We start from the raw sequence: 11,508 nt of genomic DNA, 5'->3' as shown, positions 1-11,508 counted from the left end.
GAATACTCATCACTTAATCCCAAAGCGGGTAGATTTAGCACTTGGAAGCAGGTTCAGAGGCTCAATGGTGAATTTTGGTCATGCAGGATGTATGGGTTTAAGCATGAAGCACAGCTTCTTGATCTGTATTGGAACTTTTTTTTAAACATTCAGTCCAAGTTGAGCTAAATTGTAATCAATACCTGACTCATTTTCACACAGAAATATGGTTTCCTATCAGAGAATGTAGAACTGAATGTGTGTGCTGTGTCAACTTTATATAAAGTGCACTGCCATGTGTTGCCACCAGATGGCCCTGACAGGCTGTGTGAAAACCAAACAATCTCTGTCTATCTTCGTTCATAGATGTTTGAGTGTCCACCTTGATTTGTTATGACTCCATACATTATTAATAATCAGGACCTATATTTTCTTTTTTTTTTCTTTTTTTAGATCAAATAATCTCTGTCAGGTTTATCCAGAGACCAGCTGTACTCCCATGTACGCCATGTTCTGACCATGTACAAAATTCATGATTTATTTGTATTTGCTACTGTTTTTAAGCTGATATACAACAGAACGTTTTTTGGTTGGGTTTTTTCTATTTTCTAAGGATGACCATTCATACTGCTCACCACACCCAATGTGTTTATTACAGTAAAATCAATGCACATATTAATATTTCTCAGACAGACAAAGCAGACATATTGCAATAACTGTACTTTTTAGTTACACTGATGGCTTTAAAATCTTCCCATTGGCTTCAGAAGTTAAAGGAGACATATCATGCTTTTAAATCCTTCCTTTTTACATATAAATCATACAGTTGTGGTCTATATAAAGCGGAACTGCAATGCTTGGGTCTGAATTCCTCATTATTATAGCTCCACAGGCCCCTTTTCTACCCCTTTTCTGATGTGCTTCTGAGAGCAACTCGTTTTGGGGCGGTCTCTTCAAATGCAAATGAGACACTTCATACCCCTCCTCTCCAGGTTGCAGAGGTCACACTCGGTTCAACTTCACCCTGTTCGGCCATCTTTGTAGTTTGATAGAACAGATACAATTATCTAGCGGCGCAGAAACTTTATATTCACACATTATTTACAAAATGTCAACAACGGAAGATTTGTCCATCCAGCCATACATGTTGGAGCCAGAGTCGGACCCGGCGGAGCGAGATGAAAATGACGATGATGCACCTGCAGAACAACGTCTTCATATGGATGTAACGCAATGGTGTGTTACTATATTTACACTAACGTCTCCATCCATGCCCACTACTACAATACTGCCTGTATTACAACGACTATTTAACACAGAAGTTACATTATAATCTAAAACGAGCACACAGCGCTAACATATGAAGACGGTGCAACTGCTAATGCTAACAAAACAATGACAGGGACGTCTTATCATCACACTTTTTAGCGTTATATACAGCTTACCGAAGTGCTCTGTTCGTCGTCTCCATAGATAGAAGGAACTGACCGCTCAATCAGACCAAGTCTTTCGGCAAATCCTTCTTTATACTGGCGGAGGTTGCTGAAGCAGTCATTCTTGAAGTGATTCGCGCACACAAAAATGACCTTACCCACAGATGTGGGTACATTTCTGTGAAAAATAAAACTCAACCTGGCACTTCGAAAAGGTTCTGATGCTGGGAGACGGTGTAACGAAGCTTGTGGGTTACGACATCCAACAACCGAACATTTCGACTTATCCTCTCGTAACTTTGGTTGGACTACAAAATCGCAGCGAGAAACAAAAATGGCGGATTGCTCGAAGTGTCGATGTCCTAATTTGGCAGTTCCGCTGCGAATACTGTGACGTCATTGTTCAAAAAACGTAATATAGAATAGAAAAATCGAAACCGATCGCAAAATATGACCAAAACAGAATATAAAGATATTAACGGAGCACCTGAAGAGACTACTTTGAACTTCTCTGTACTTCTAAACACTCTAGATATACAACAAAATGCATTTAAGGGCTAAAAAGTGGATTTAGCATGATATGTCCCCTTTAAGTAAAACTTGCACTGCACCAGCAGTTTGTACTTAATGTTACAGTATCAGCAAATAACAGGATAGACACTATACATTCTGCAACACCTAAGCTATGGTATCGACAGTGCGTCCTAGCTCACACACTTTTGTAAAAACACGTATGTTATACACAAATGCAGTATCTGCCAATAAACTTGTCTTTCTTTTTCCCATGAAGGGAAGTTCGCATTCTAAGTCAGCTGTGACGAAGGCAGGCCTTTTTAGGAAGTTCCAGAGAAGCAGCAGATTTCAACATATTTCTGAAGAGTCTTGGGTGTAAATTCACATCCTGTGTGTAATGCTGAAGAGGAAAAGATGAACATGTACATTTCATTGAAGCATCTCCTCAAACGCCAGCTCACTAACAGTGAAACACTTTGAAGCTTCTCTCTGAACTTCCAGCGCAGCTGCTATCCTGACTCAAACAGTTTAAACAGAGAGGATTTGGACCATCCCTCATGTGCTTGCACCGCCTCCACAGGCCGGCTCACTATTGCCCTCCAATGGTCAGACACTGGAGGGCCAGCTGATTTGGGTCAGTTGTTGGCATTGATAAGCTTTAAGACTCTTACAAATGCTTTCATGTTGAACTGTGAAAGTCATAAAGGAGAGATAAGTTCAAAATGTATGAAAACCTTATAGTTATATATGCTACAAAACCCTGAGATGTCCTTTTTGCATCCTTTCGCTTACTCTGCTGGTGCCATGAAAGCTGTGGGGAGATGGCAGTACCCAGAGGGCTGGACGGTGCCACCCTGGGGCCAAGGCATGAATGGTCCCGGGGTGCATTGTGGGGGTCGGTCCTCGCCGATGGGCTCACTGAGGTCAGACTGAGCGGCTGAGTGAAGCGTGGAGGCAGGACCCGGCTGGTCGTCCGCGTCGCCGGGGAGCGAGAATGGGTTCGTTCTGTCATGGCTGTGGGTTGTGAGATCCTGAGTGGACACGGAGGCGATGCGTTGTGGGAGCCACACGTAACCTTCTCCATACAGGCTGAAGTTCACCGGGGGAGGGCGTGACGTGTCTTTGTCTTCACGCTTGACCTCCATTGACCTCAAAACCTGATCTGGAGACTGGGAGAGCAAACAACTTTGATTACTTTAACCTTTATAAACTATGTTTAAAGCACATTTCTCAGACAAAACAAAAAACTACACAATGGTAAACAAATATAAACTATTTAGATATTAGGTGATATTTTTTTCTGAAAATAATAATCTTACAGAAATGTAGATCAAATGGTTTGAATATTGATTTAAATCATGGTAATACTTCATATAAGTTATATGTGGTAATATAACTTAATAGAAAATGACATGATGTTGATAGTACAAGTAGGATTTTAGCTCCCACATGTACTCTGTAATGTATAGATGTGTGTAGTCACCTTTTGAATTAATAGAAAATTAACTTAGCGTATTCATTGTTGCTGGAACCCAGTCTGACAATACAGCAAAACAATTTCTCATTATGTGTCTAACATATCAAAATAACATTGCGTGCTGTCTAAGACTGAATGTCGGCTAAAGTGTGAAAATGACATGCAGTGGTTTATTTTGCTGAACAATTTCCTTTTTCTTGTCCGAGGATGGTGACTTCCTTTTTTTCGAACTCGTTAGGCACATCATCTCTGAAAAGCCCCGATATGTCATTTTCCTGCACTCATGTTGTCACATAACTCAGCAATGAGGCGTCAAACATTTCATTGTCACTCATCCCCACACTTACTTTTGTGAGTTTCAGCGGTGTTGAAAAAACAATAGATGAAATTAGGGATATTGAACAATTATTAATTAATTGGCCTTTTTTTTGTGTGATTTAAACCGCCGGAGGTATTCTCTGTCTGGATACATGACAAATGGTTAGTTGCTGACCTCAAAGAAGATGTATGGGCCGCTGAAGCTTATAGTAGACGTGTCGGGGCCGTTAACCTCCACAGCAGAGGAGGGCTGGTTATTACATTTCCGGCAGCCCTCGTCCTGACCCGTATTGTCGCCGTCCTTGGTGGGCCACAGTAAAACATCGCAGGAGCTGCAGGTGGAGTGAGAGTGAGGGTAATTGTTCCTGTTATGCATCACCTTGTCATTTTATGTTCGTTTGGCAGGGAGTGTCGGCTGGTGGTGGGTGAGTTTGTCCTGACGTATTACTGCATTATGTTCTTATCACGATTGGAGCTGGAGTTGATCTTGGATTACATGTTGTTATTTTCTGGTGAAGCATATTACCCTGCAGACAGACTGTCCAGGCGTAGCACCTTGCTTATGGAGGGGTTCTCGCCGCTCTGAATCAGGGTCCTGCTGGTGGCAGACTGGATCATAAAACGGTGTGACAACGTTAAAGACGCATTACAAGAAGCCGTCGCAAAACATTAAGATCGAGAAAGATTTGGACAGTTATAAGAAAAGTCACCTTAATCTCACAGATGATTTTGCTTTTTCTTGGAGAGGGAAGAGAGTCCACCCACAAAAGTAACTTTCTAGTTTGTTAAAAAAAAAAAGAAGAGAGAGAGAGAGAGAAATTACTGTGACAATTATAAAAATCCAGATGAAAACATTAAAAATGCCTTGGTAGAGTTTTCAGGCAGTGTTCAGGCTAACATATAAAACAATGCGAGTACCTTTGGCAAGCTGGAATGAGGCAGCACAGAGTGAAGCAAACGATAACCAAAAGCTGACTGTAGAGGACTTGGATGATGATGTTGTAAGACCAGCTTTCTGTCAGGAGGTAAAAAAACAAAACAGAGTGAGCAAGAAAATCTCTGCTGATATTTGCTTCTAATACTGTTACAGTAGAAGTGAACAATGGATACACTTCCCATGTCTGTTTTTAACCCCAATAAAGTGCATGACAGAGTTAATATTCAGTCGAGGGTGATAACAGAGAAAGAATTCACCAGGATCTATATAAATATGGGAATATCACATGCATGATACTGTAACTCCACTGGAGCTATATTCTTTGTGCTGATTCACTAGTCTTTTATTTTTCTCTAATTGCTGCCAACATTATAGTAAAAGTAGTACAAAGTCAAGGTATTTGTGCTTTTACTGCCGATAGTCATGATGTTGACCATCAGTGTTTATATAACTCCTGTATGGTGGCGCTGCCTGCACTTTACTGTAACACCACCTTCACTCGAGGTCCAGTCCACAGGCTCAGTCCACTCTGAGGGGATTCCTCTGTAGGAGGAAGCGGTTCCGGGGTCGATCAACGATCTGACCATGACCTTGTACTCCTGAGACGGAACGAGAGCTGTTCCCAGGATGGTCAGTGATGTGGACCCCTCTGAAATGTTCAGCAGCACAGGAGATCCCTAATGAGGAGAAACACATCGCCGTAACATCAAAACAAAACTTTAAAAAAAATAAATTGATTTTGTTATTTTGGTTTATACACTGATGAAACAAGTTCCTCACCTGCTCATGTTTTCTGTAGTAACACGCCTGATAAGCCAGGTTGAGTTCTGAAGCTGTGCTCGGTTTCGTCCATTCCACGATCCAGTTATTTTCTTTCTCTCGAATCTTGACGTACTGTGGAGGTTTGGGACGGACTGTGCAACAAGGACATAGTTTGGTAAATGGATAGTAAACTGTGGTCTGCTGGGGTTTTTTTTCTCTTAAGAAATAGAAAGATTACATCCCATCATTTGACTATAAATATAGAGTAAACATATTTTACATTTTAAAACATCCCGTTCGAGTTGGAGTTTGTCAAATTTGTAATATCTGCTGCAATATCCTGAAAAGGCAACTGGAGTTTCTCAAGATTCGGAAGGTGTTTCAATTCTCATCAGTTAAAATATAGATTGATTGTCCAGACTTCTCAATGATAAAAATCCACAGATATTCTGCTGCTATGATTTATGAAAATCAGTATTTTGTTTTTAACATCAGTTAAAAACAGGATTTCTGCCTCTTCAGCCTTATCATTGTAATGACTTCTTGTTGCCAGTAGGGTTCAGTATTCAGCAACAGGTAATGTCTGAACGAAAAGGCCCAAACTATGGTGACCTTTACATTCAGAGAATCAGGACTTTTACTTTAGAGTAGTTCGTAGGTGGGATATATATTTGGCACAAAGAGAGTCTGGTGAGAAACATGTTACGATGCCAGATGACTGTCAGAGAATCTGCAGCTTTTTAGGGCAGCAGTGACCTAGATGTTAGAGAAGCGAGCTTTTATCTGGAGGGTCGCAGGTTCGAATTCCACTGGTGATAGATTCCCGCTGTGGGTCTGTGAGCAAATGTCTTGAACTCCCCAGCTCAAGTTGTTGAGGTTAACTCGGAAGAGGAAAATGGGTTAAATTCAGGGAGCAAATTTCCCCAAGGTATCACTGAAGTATGCTTCTATTCTACATCTTTTTCTTGTGGGATGTTTCCTGTCTTGAGTGATCGGTGTCTACGAAAGGTGGTCCAATAAATTCAAAGCAGTGAAACCCTGAGACTGGGTCCGCTGACTCTCGATCCGATGGAGCTGCGGTGGGATTCACCGGACAGAGAAGTCAGACGTATGGAAACCCTGGAAGTGATTCTTCGATCCATCCAACCAGATCAGGTTTATTTGGTGTGTACTGTTTCCCACACAGAGGGTAGTGCAGAGCCCAACTGGTATTTAATCACATTTATTTAGTGTTCAACTATGTGCACAGCCTCCCGCCGTTTTATCGCCCCATTGTGTGTTTTTAATTTGGCCCACTCTCTTCTCTCCTCAGTCACGCTCTGAGCAAATATTCACCCCCGCCGCATAATTTTACATTTTGTCTGCTTACTGTGTTCGTGGGCCTTGAAGGTCTTGGCGCTGCGCATCGGTCTGAGGCTCAGCAGCTGATTTTCAGAGTCGGTCAGCAAGCAGCTGTACCTCAGCATCGCCCCGCCGAGCTCGGAACTGACCATCAGGTTCTTGCAGCATCTTTTCAGGATAACACAAGATTGCGTCACACCTGGGCGGATGCATTATTCGGTTGCAGCCAGGTGGTATCACCGGCGTCATGCTCAACTTACGGGGCAGTCTGTTTGCCTTGACAGTCCAGGTGGTAGGTAATGAAATGATCCTGCTCTCCTCTCACCTCCCAGCTGCACATCACCTCCTTCTCCCCATGCAGGACACAATGCAGAGTGGGAATCTGCCCAACATCTAGGAACAAAGGCGAAGGGGAGATAAATACCAGGAGCTGACACTTATCAGACTCCCTCCAGAATGGACAAAGGACGAGAAAATGTAAAGAATGGAGATAAGACGGTAAACTGGTGTCTTTTAATGTACCTTGTTCGGTGTGCCAGGTCGCCGCGGGGCTCCAGACGCTCCACTGGCCCACACTGGCTCGAGCCCTCACCCGGGCTTCATACCTGCGGCCTGGAAGCAACAAGCTCCTCTCCAGCTTCACACTGGTGTCTGTAACGTCCTGAGTCTGCAGAATGTGACAGGAGATGTGCTGCGACTCCAATCTGATGCAAGATTTCATTCAGGTTGAAAATATGTGGAAATAGATCTAATATTATGTCCTGATTTCACAAGTTCATGGAAAAATACGTGTTAGAACTTTTGTTCTCGGTGTGAAATATAAATGTCAGCATGGCATTCAATCGGTATATAAAAACTTGTAAGCATCACACAGACTAAAGTGGCATATCAGTTTTGCATATAGATTCAAATACCAACGTGTCCCATGGGTTTTAAGTCTGTGCAAGTTTTCCTGTGAGCGGAAATCTAAAATGGTTTATGGGTACAAAGGGACGAGTTTCTTTGTCGTTGCTGAATCTAATTCAAGAATGTGTTTGAACTGCAGTAATGTGGAGAAGAAAAATGTCCATTATTGGTTGTTAGATGTTAACTCTTCCTGTCAATATATACATAATATGTTTTTTGGAGGAGAAGGAAAGCCGAGTCGTGTGTTTTGCATGTTTGGTGCTCACAGTCCAGCTGTCCTGTCCCTGCGTCTTGTAGCCGAGCTGGAATGTGAGGTTTCTGTTCAGGGAGGAGGAGGTCGGGTAAGGACTCCTCCAGCAGAGCCGTCGAGCTCCGTCTCCTGCGTCGTGCGTGGACAGATCCACAGGCGGAAGCGCTTTCACTGTGCAACACAAAGACGGAGAGCACCACTGAGCGTCATTTATTCACACACACAGAGGATGAAAAGTTAAACTCACAGTGCTGTCGGAGATCCAGAGAAGTTTGCCGCGAAGCGGCGCAGAGGCCTCGTGTCTCCGTGTTGAAGAAGACCGTGTGTTTGATGCCAATGGCTAACACCTCCGTTTCAAAAATACAGTGATCATTTCGTTCCTCGGCCGCATCTGCAGCATCGTACGGCAAACACAACTCCCTGAAAAGACAACGAAGACAAGGCTGTTTGACTGCAGTGTCCAAACGTACACATTCTGCTGACTGGTTCATTTACCTGCCGTTTTCCGTCGCAAACCAGAGCTGCAGAGTCTTGTTTCTCTGTTTCCTCCATTTGCAAAGAACACGGGACTCGTAGTCATTGTGGCATTGTAAGGATTCCAGCACTGGGGACGCTGTGTGAGGAGGAAGAAATGGACAATTTCTTGGCCAAATCTTTCTTGGCCAAATCTTTCTTGGCCAAATCTTTCTTGACGGGTGTCATTTTAAAACTGAAAATGAATTGTGGTGCAACGATGTAAAAGTATTTCATTACAGGTAAAAGCTACATGTGATGCATGATGTTTTAGAGGGTTACGTAAGAAAACCAACGCTGTGTTGAAAGATGAGTTTCGTGGAGACATTTCTGTGTGCAGTAAAATAGTTATCTACTCTTGAATAGTGTGTTTGCTTTTTTGTTTTCTTAAATCGGAGATTTTAATTTAAACAAACCGAAATTGCAAAGCGACTTCTTCACTGAACAACAGGCTTGTTCGAGAAACATGAAGAGAAACCACTGTGCGTAACTTCTTTATTTGTCAGACATGTGAAATCAAAAGAAGTAGTTTTTAACTTTCAGTCTGAGTAAAAAAAACAAAAAAAGACCACTAAATGGGAATAACAGGAACCATTCCTGTCATTGATGTGATTAACAGACTACATGTCTTTTTTTTTTTTTTTTGAAGGGTTTCACCAGATGAATCTTACTGCTGCTCTCGTGGAAGGCACACTCATCTGGGCCGGAGAGCAGAGCCACTTCAGGGAGCAGTGAGCAAAGCAGAGCCCAGAGAAGAGTCATTGTTCCTGCAGACGGTCAAGGTTGAAGACTTCTGCTTCCCCTTCGGTCTGGGTTGGCCTGAGAAAACTCTCCGCTGGGTGTACTCACATATTAAGAAGTCTGTAAATGAGAGCAGAGGTTGGTTATATGGTGTGTGTGTGTGTGTGTGTGTGTGTGTGTGTGTGTGTGTGTGTGTGTGTGTGTGTGTGTGTGTGTGTGTGTGCGTGTGTGTGTGTGTGTGTGGGGGGGGGGTGTTAGTTGATTTACTAGAAATAATGTGAAGAAATGAGTCATGAGCAGGCCACCAGAACTCGTCTGCTTGTTGTGGGACGTGACCACACATCCGCCTGCCGCTTATCTCTTTCTCGCACATGTGACACACACACACACACACACACACACACACACACACACACACACACACACACACACACACACACACACACACACACACACACACACACACACACACACACACACACACACACACACACTCACTTTTTTTGTGTTGCCATTAGACACATCAAAAATATGAAAAATGATTTGCCAGTCTTTTTTGGGGGGTTTTTGTTTTTAGATTGGATTAAATACTATTCTTTCTCAAAATGAATCGCAAAGCAAATCCCTACAATTAATCATTTTTATTCTAATCTGATGTTGTAAGGCTGGAATGTTTTTGCAAATTCTGTTGTATTTCATTATAAATGCCCAAATCCATTGTTCCTCCCAGAAACAAAAAGACACGGACAGGGTGATCATTTCATTTGAAGACATCTTTATTTGCTATTTGTTGTATTTATGTGTTTTTTTTTTCTTTTGTAAACTCGGTTAAAAAAAATTTTTTTTATCTTTCACAGATGTATTTATATTAAATATTTAAGATATGCAGAAATGATCAAAAAAGTGTATATTATAGTATGATAATATATATATATATATATATGTGTGTGTATGATTTTAAGTGCTACTGAAATGAATTGTCTGCCTTCCAACCTGCTTGTTGCTTTCATCGCTGGTATTTGAGGGAAAACCCCATCGGGAGATTGTGGTAATCTGCCATTCACTGTGAAACTAAACAACCTTTTCAACCTGTTTTTATCTGCGGTGCAGGACGCCAACATAATACCATCAACTCGGGAAGTCAAGGGTAAGTGATTTTCCATAACAGGGTAAAAATAAATACTTGTATCCTGTGATGCATTGTTTCTGAAGAGGTTTTAATGTGTAAAGGAGAGTGATCACAAATGTTTTTTGGTCTTATTTTAAAACGTCACTAGGCATTCCACAAGTTGGACTTTAACTGTTTATTCACATTCTCAGTTGTTATCAGATGTAATGAAAACCAAACAGGAAGACCCAAGATGACCAATATACAGAATAAACATTTAAAGAATGCAATATATATATATATATATATAAAGACCAGACAGATAGTCCTACAAAATCAACTCAACATTTCCTCAAGAAGCAAACTTTCACCCCTTTTGTCAAAAGTATTGAAGGTCTTACCCACTTGAGACGATGAAGACTGCTTGTCCCTCTTCAGTGAGTTCTTCTGTGTCTGTCAGCTTCTGATGTGCTCTGGACGAGAATCTGTGGGAGTTGCCTGTGTGACGAATTCAGGTTCCCCTTTCTGTCCATAGAATGTCATTTTCACTTTCTTTCAAAACCATTAAAAAAAAATATATACTGTATATATTTCAAGTGCAAACTCACAGTACAGAGGAGTTAAAATGATCAATCACATATTTGTACAGATTGTGTTTCTCTGTTATGATGTTCTCTAGTATTTCCAGATTATTATAATGTTTTGCTATCTGACACTTCACCTTAGTATTATGACACTGAAGTCATTTCATTTGTTTACAATCTGAACCCGTCACTATATTTTTGTTAGGACTAAAACATAATTGGAGAGAGTTTCTATAACCTATATCATAGCAGTGAATAAGTCAGTTTTTTCATGCCCAGATGTAAAGGCACTTTTGATGAGCCTCAACGAGCAGAACCTGCTGTTCCTGTGAATTTGTCCCTCAGCTCTGCCTATTGTGCCTTTTAACCCCCAACAAAGCCTTTTTGTTTGCTTAAGCACTTTCTCTGTTTACTGCCACTGTCGCTCATAAGTGTCTCCGATGTCTCAACTCACTTTCTTCTCCTACATTTCCAATTTCTGCTGCATCTGTTTGAATTCTGCTGCATAGCTTTTCTCTAGGGCGACATTTATCTTGCAGTCAAACGCCATAGATATGGAGGGTTTTTTTTGGTGATAGCTTTGTTCTATGGTCATGCAGTGCCATCTAGTGGTCCCACCTGGTATGTACTGGTCTTTTTCAATAGT

At 41.6% G+C, this 11,508-nt stretch overlaps 1 protein-coding gene across 2 annotated transcripts; it reads right to left on the bottom strand.

The window, feature by feature from the left end:
* Window positions 1-614: 614 nt before the first annotated feature.
* Window positions 615-10,748, bottom strand: csf2rb (colony stimulating factor 2 receptor subunit beta). Of its 2 annotated transcripts, none has more exons than XM_080487732.1 (15): window positions 10,680-10,748; window positions 9,101-9,290; window positions 8,412-8,529; window positions 8,164-8,336; window positions 7,933-8,087; window positions 7,283-7,427; window positions 7,021-7,153; window positions 6,789-6,928; window positions 5,438-5,571; window positions 5,151-5,334; window positions 4,639-4,735; window positions 4,431-4,497; window positions 4,247-4,329; window positions 3,896-4,052; window positions 615-3,094 (listed from the first exon to the last, which is right to left on the bottom strand). In XM_080487732.1, exons 2-15 carry the CDS (start codon window positions 9,189-9,191, stop codon window positions 2,714-2,716), a joined length of 2,058 nt encoding a protein of 685 aa, XP_080343858.1. In that variant the 5' UTR covers window positions 9,192-9,290; window positions 10,680-10,748; the 3' UTR covers window positions 615-2,713. The 2 variants fall into 2 exon arrangements, with proteins under 2 accessions (XP_080343858.1, XP_080343859.1); XM_080487733.1 differs by having other exon boundaries at window positions 10,684-10,748.
* Between the last annotated feature and the right edge of the window lie 760 nt (window positions 10,749-11,508).

Source organism: Lipophrys pholis (assembly GCF_963383615.2).
Source record: "Lipophrys pholis genome assembly, chromosome: 19".
Classification (NCBI taxonomy): Eukaryota; Metazoa; Chordata; class Actinopteri; order Blenniiformes; family Blenniidae; genus Lipophrys; species Lipophrys pholis.
The sequence above is the reverse complement of the archived record's forward strand: the minus strand, read 5'-3'. Positions and strand labels throughout refer to the sequence as shown.

Excerpts from the sequence above, each read along its gene's own strand:
- csf2rb (XM_080487732.1), bottom strand. The coding sequence starts at position 9,191 with ATGACTCTTCTCTGGGCTCTGCTTTGCTCACTGCTCCCTGAAGTGGCT. Across the intron at positions 7,154-7,282 it reads GACCTGGCACACCGAACAAG|ATGTTGGGCAGATTCCCACT; the intron begins GTACATTAAAAG and ends CTTTGTTCCTAG. Across the intron at positions 4,736-5,150 it reads GGACTGGACCTCGAGTGAAG|AAAGCTGGTCTTACAACATC; the intron begins GTGGTGTTACAG and ends ACCTCCTGACAG.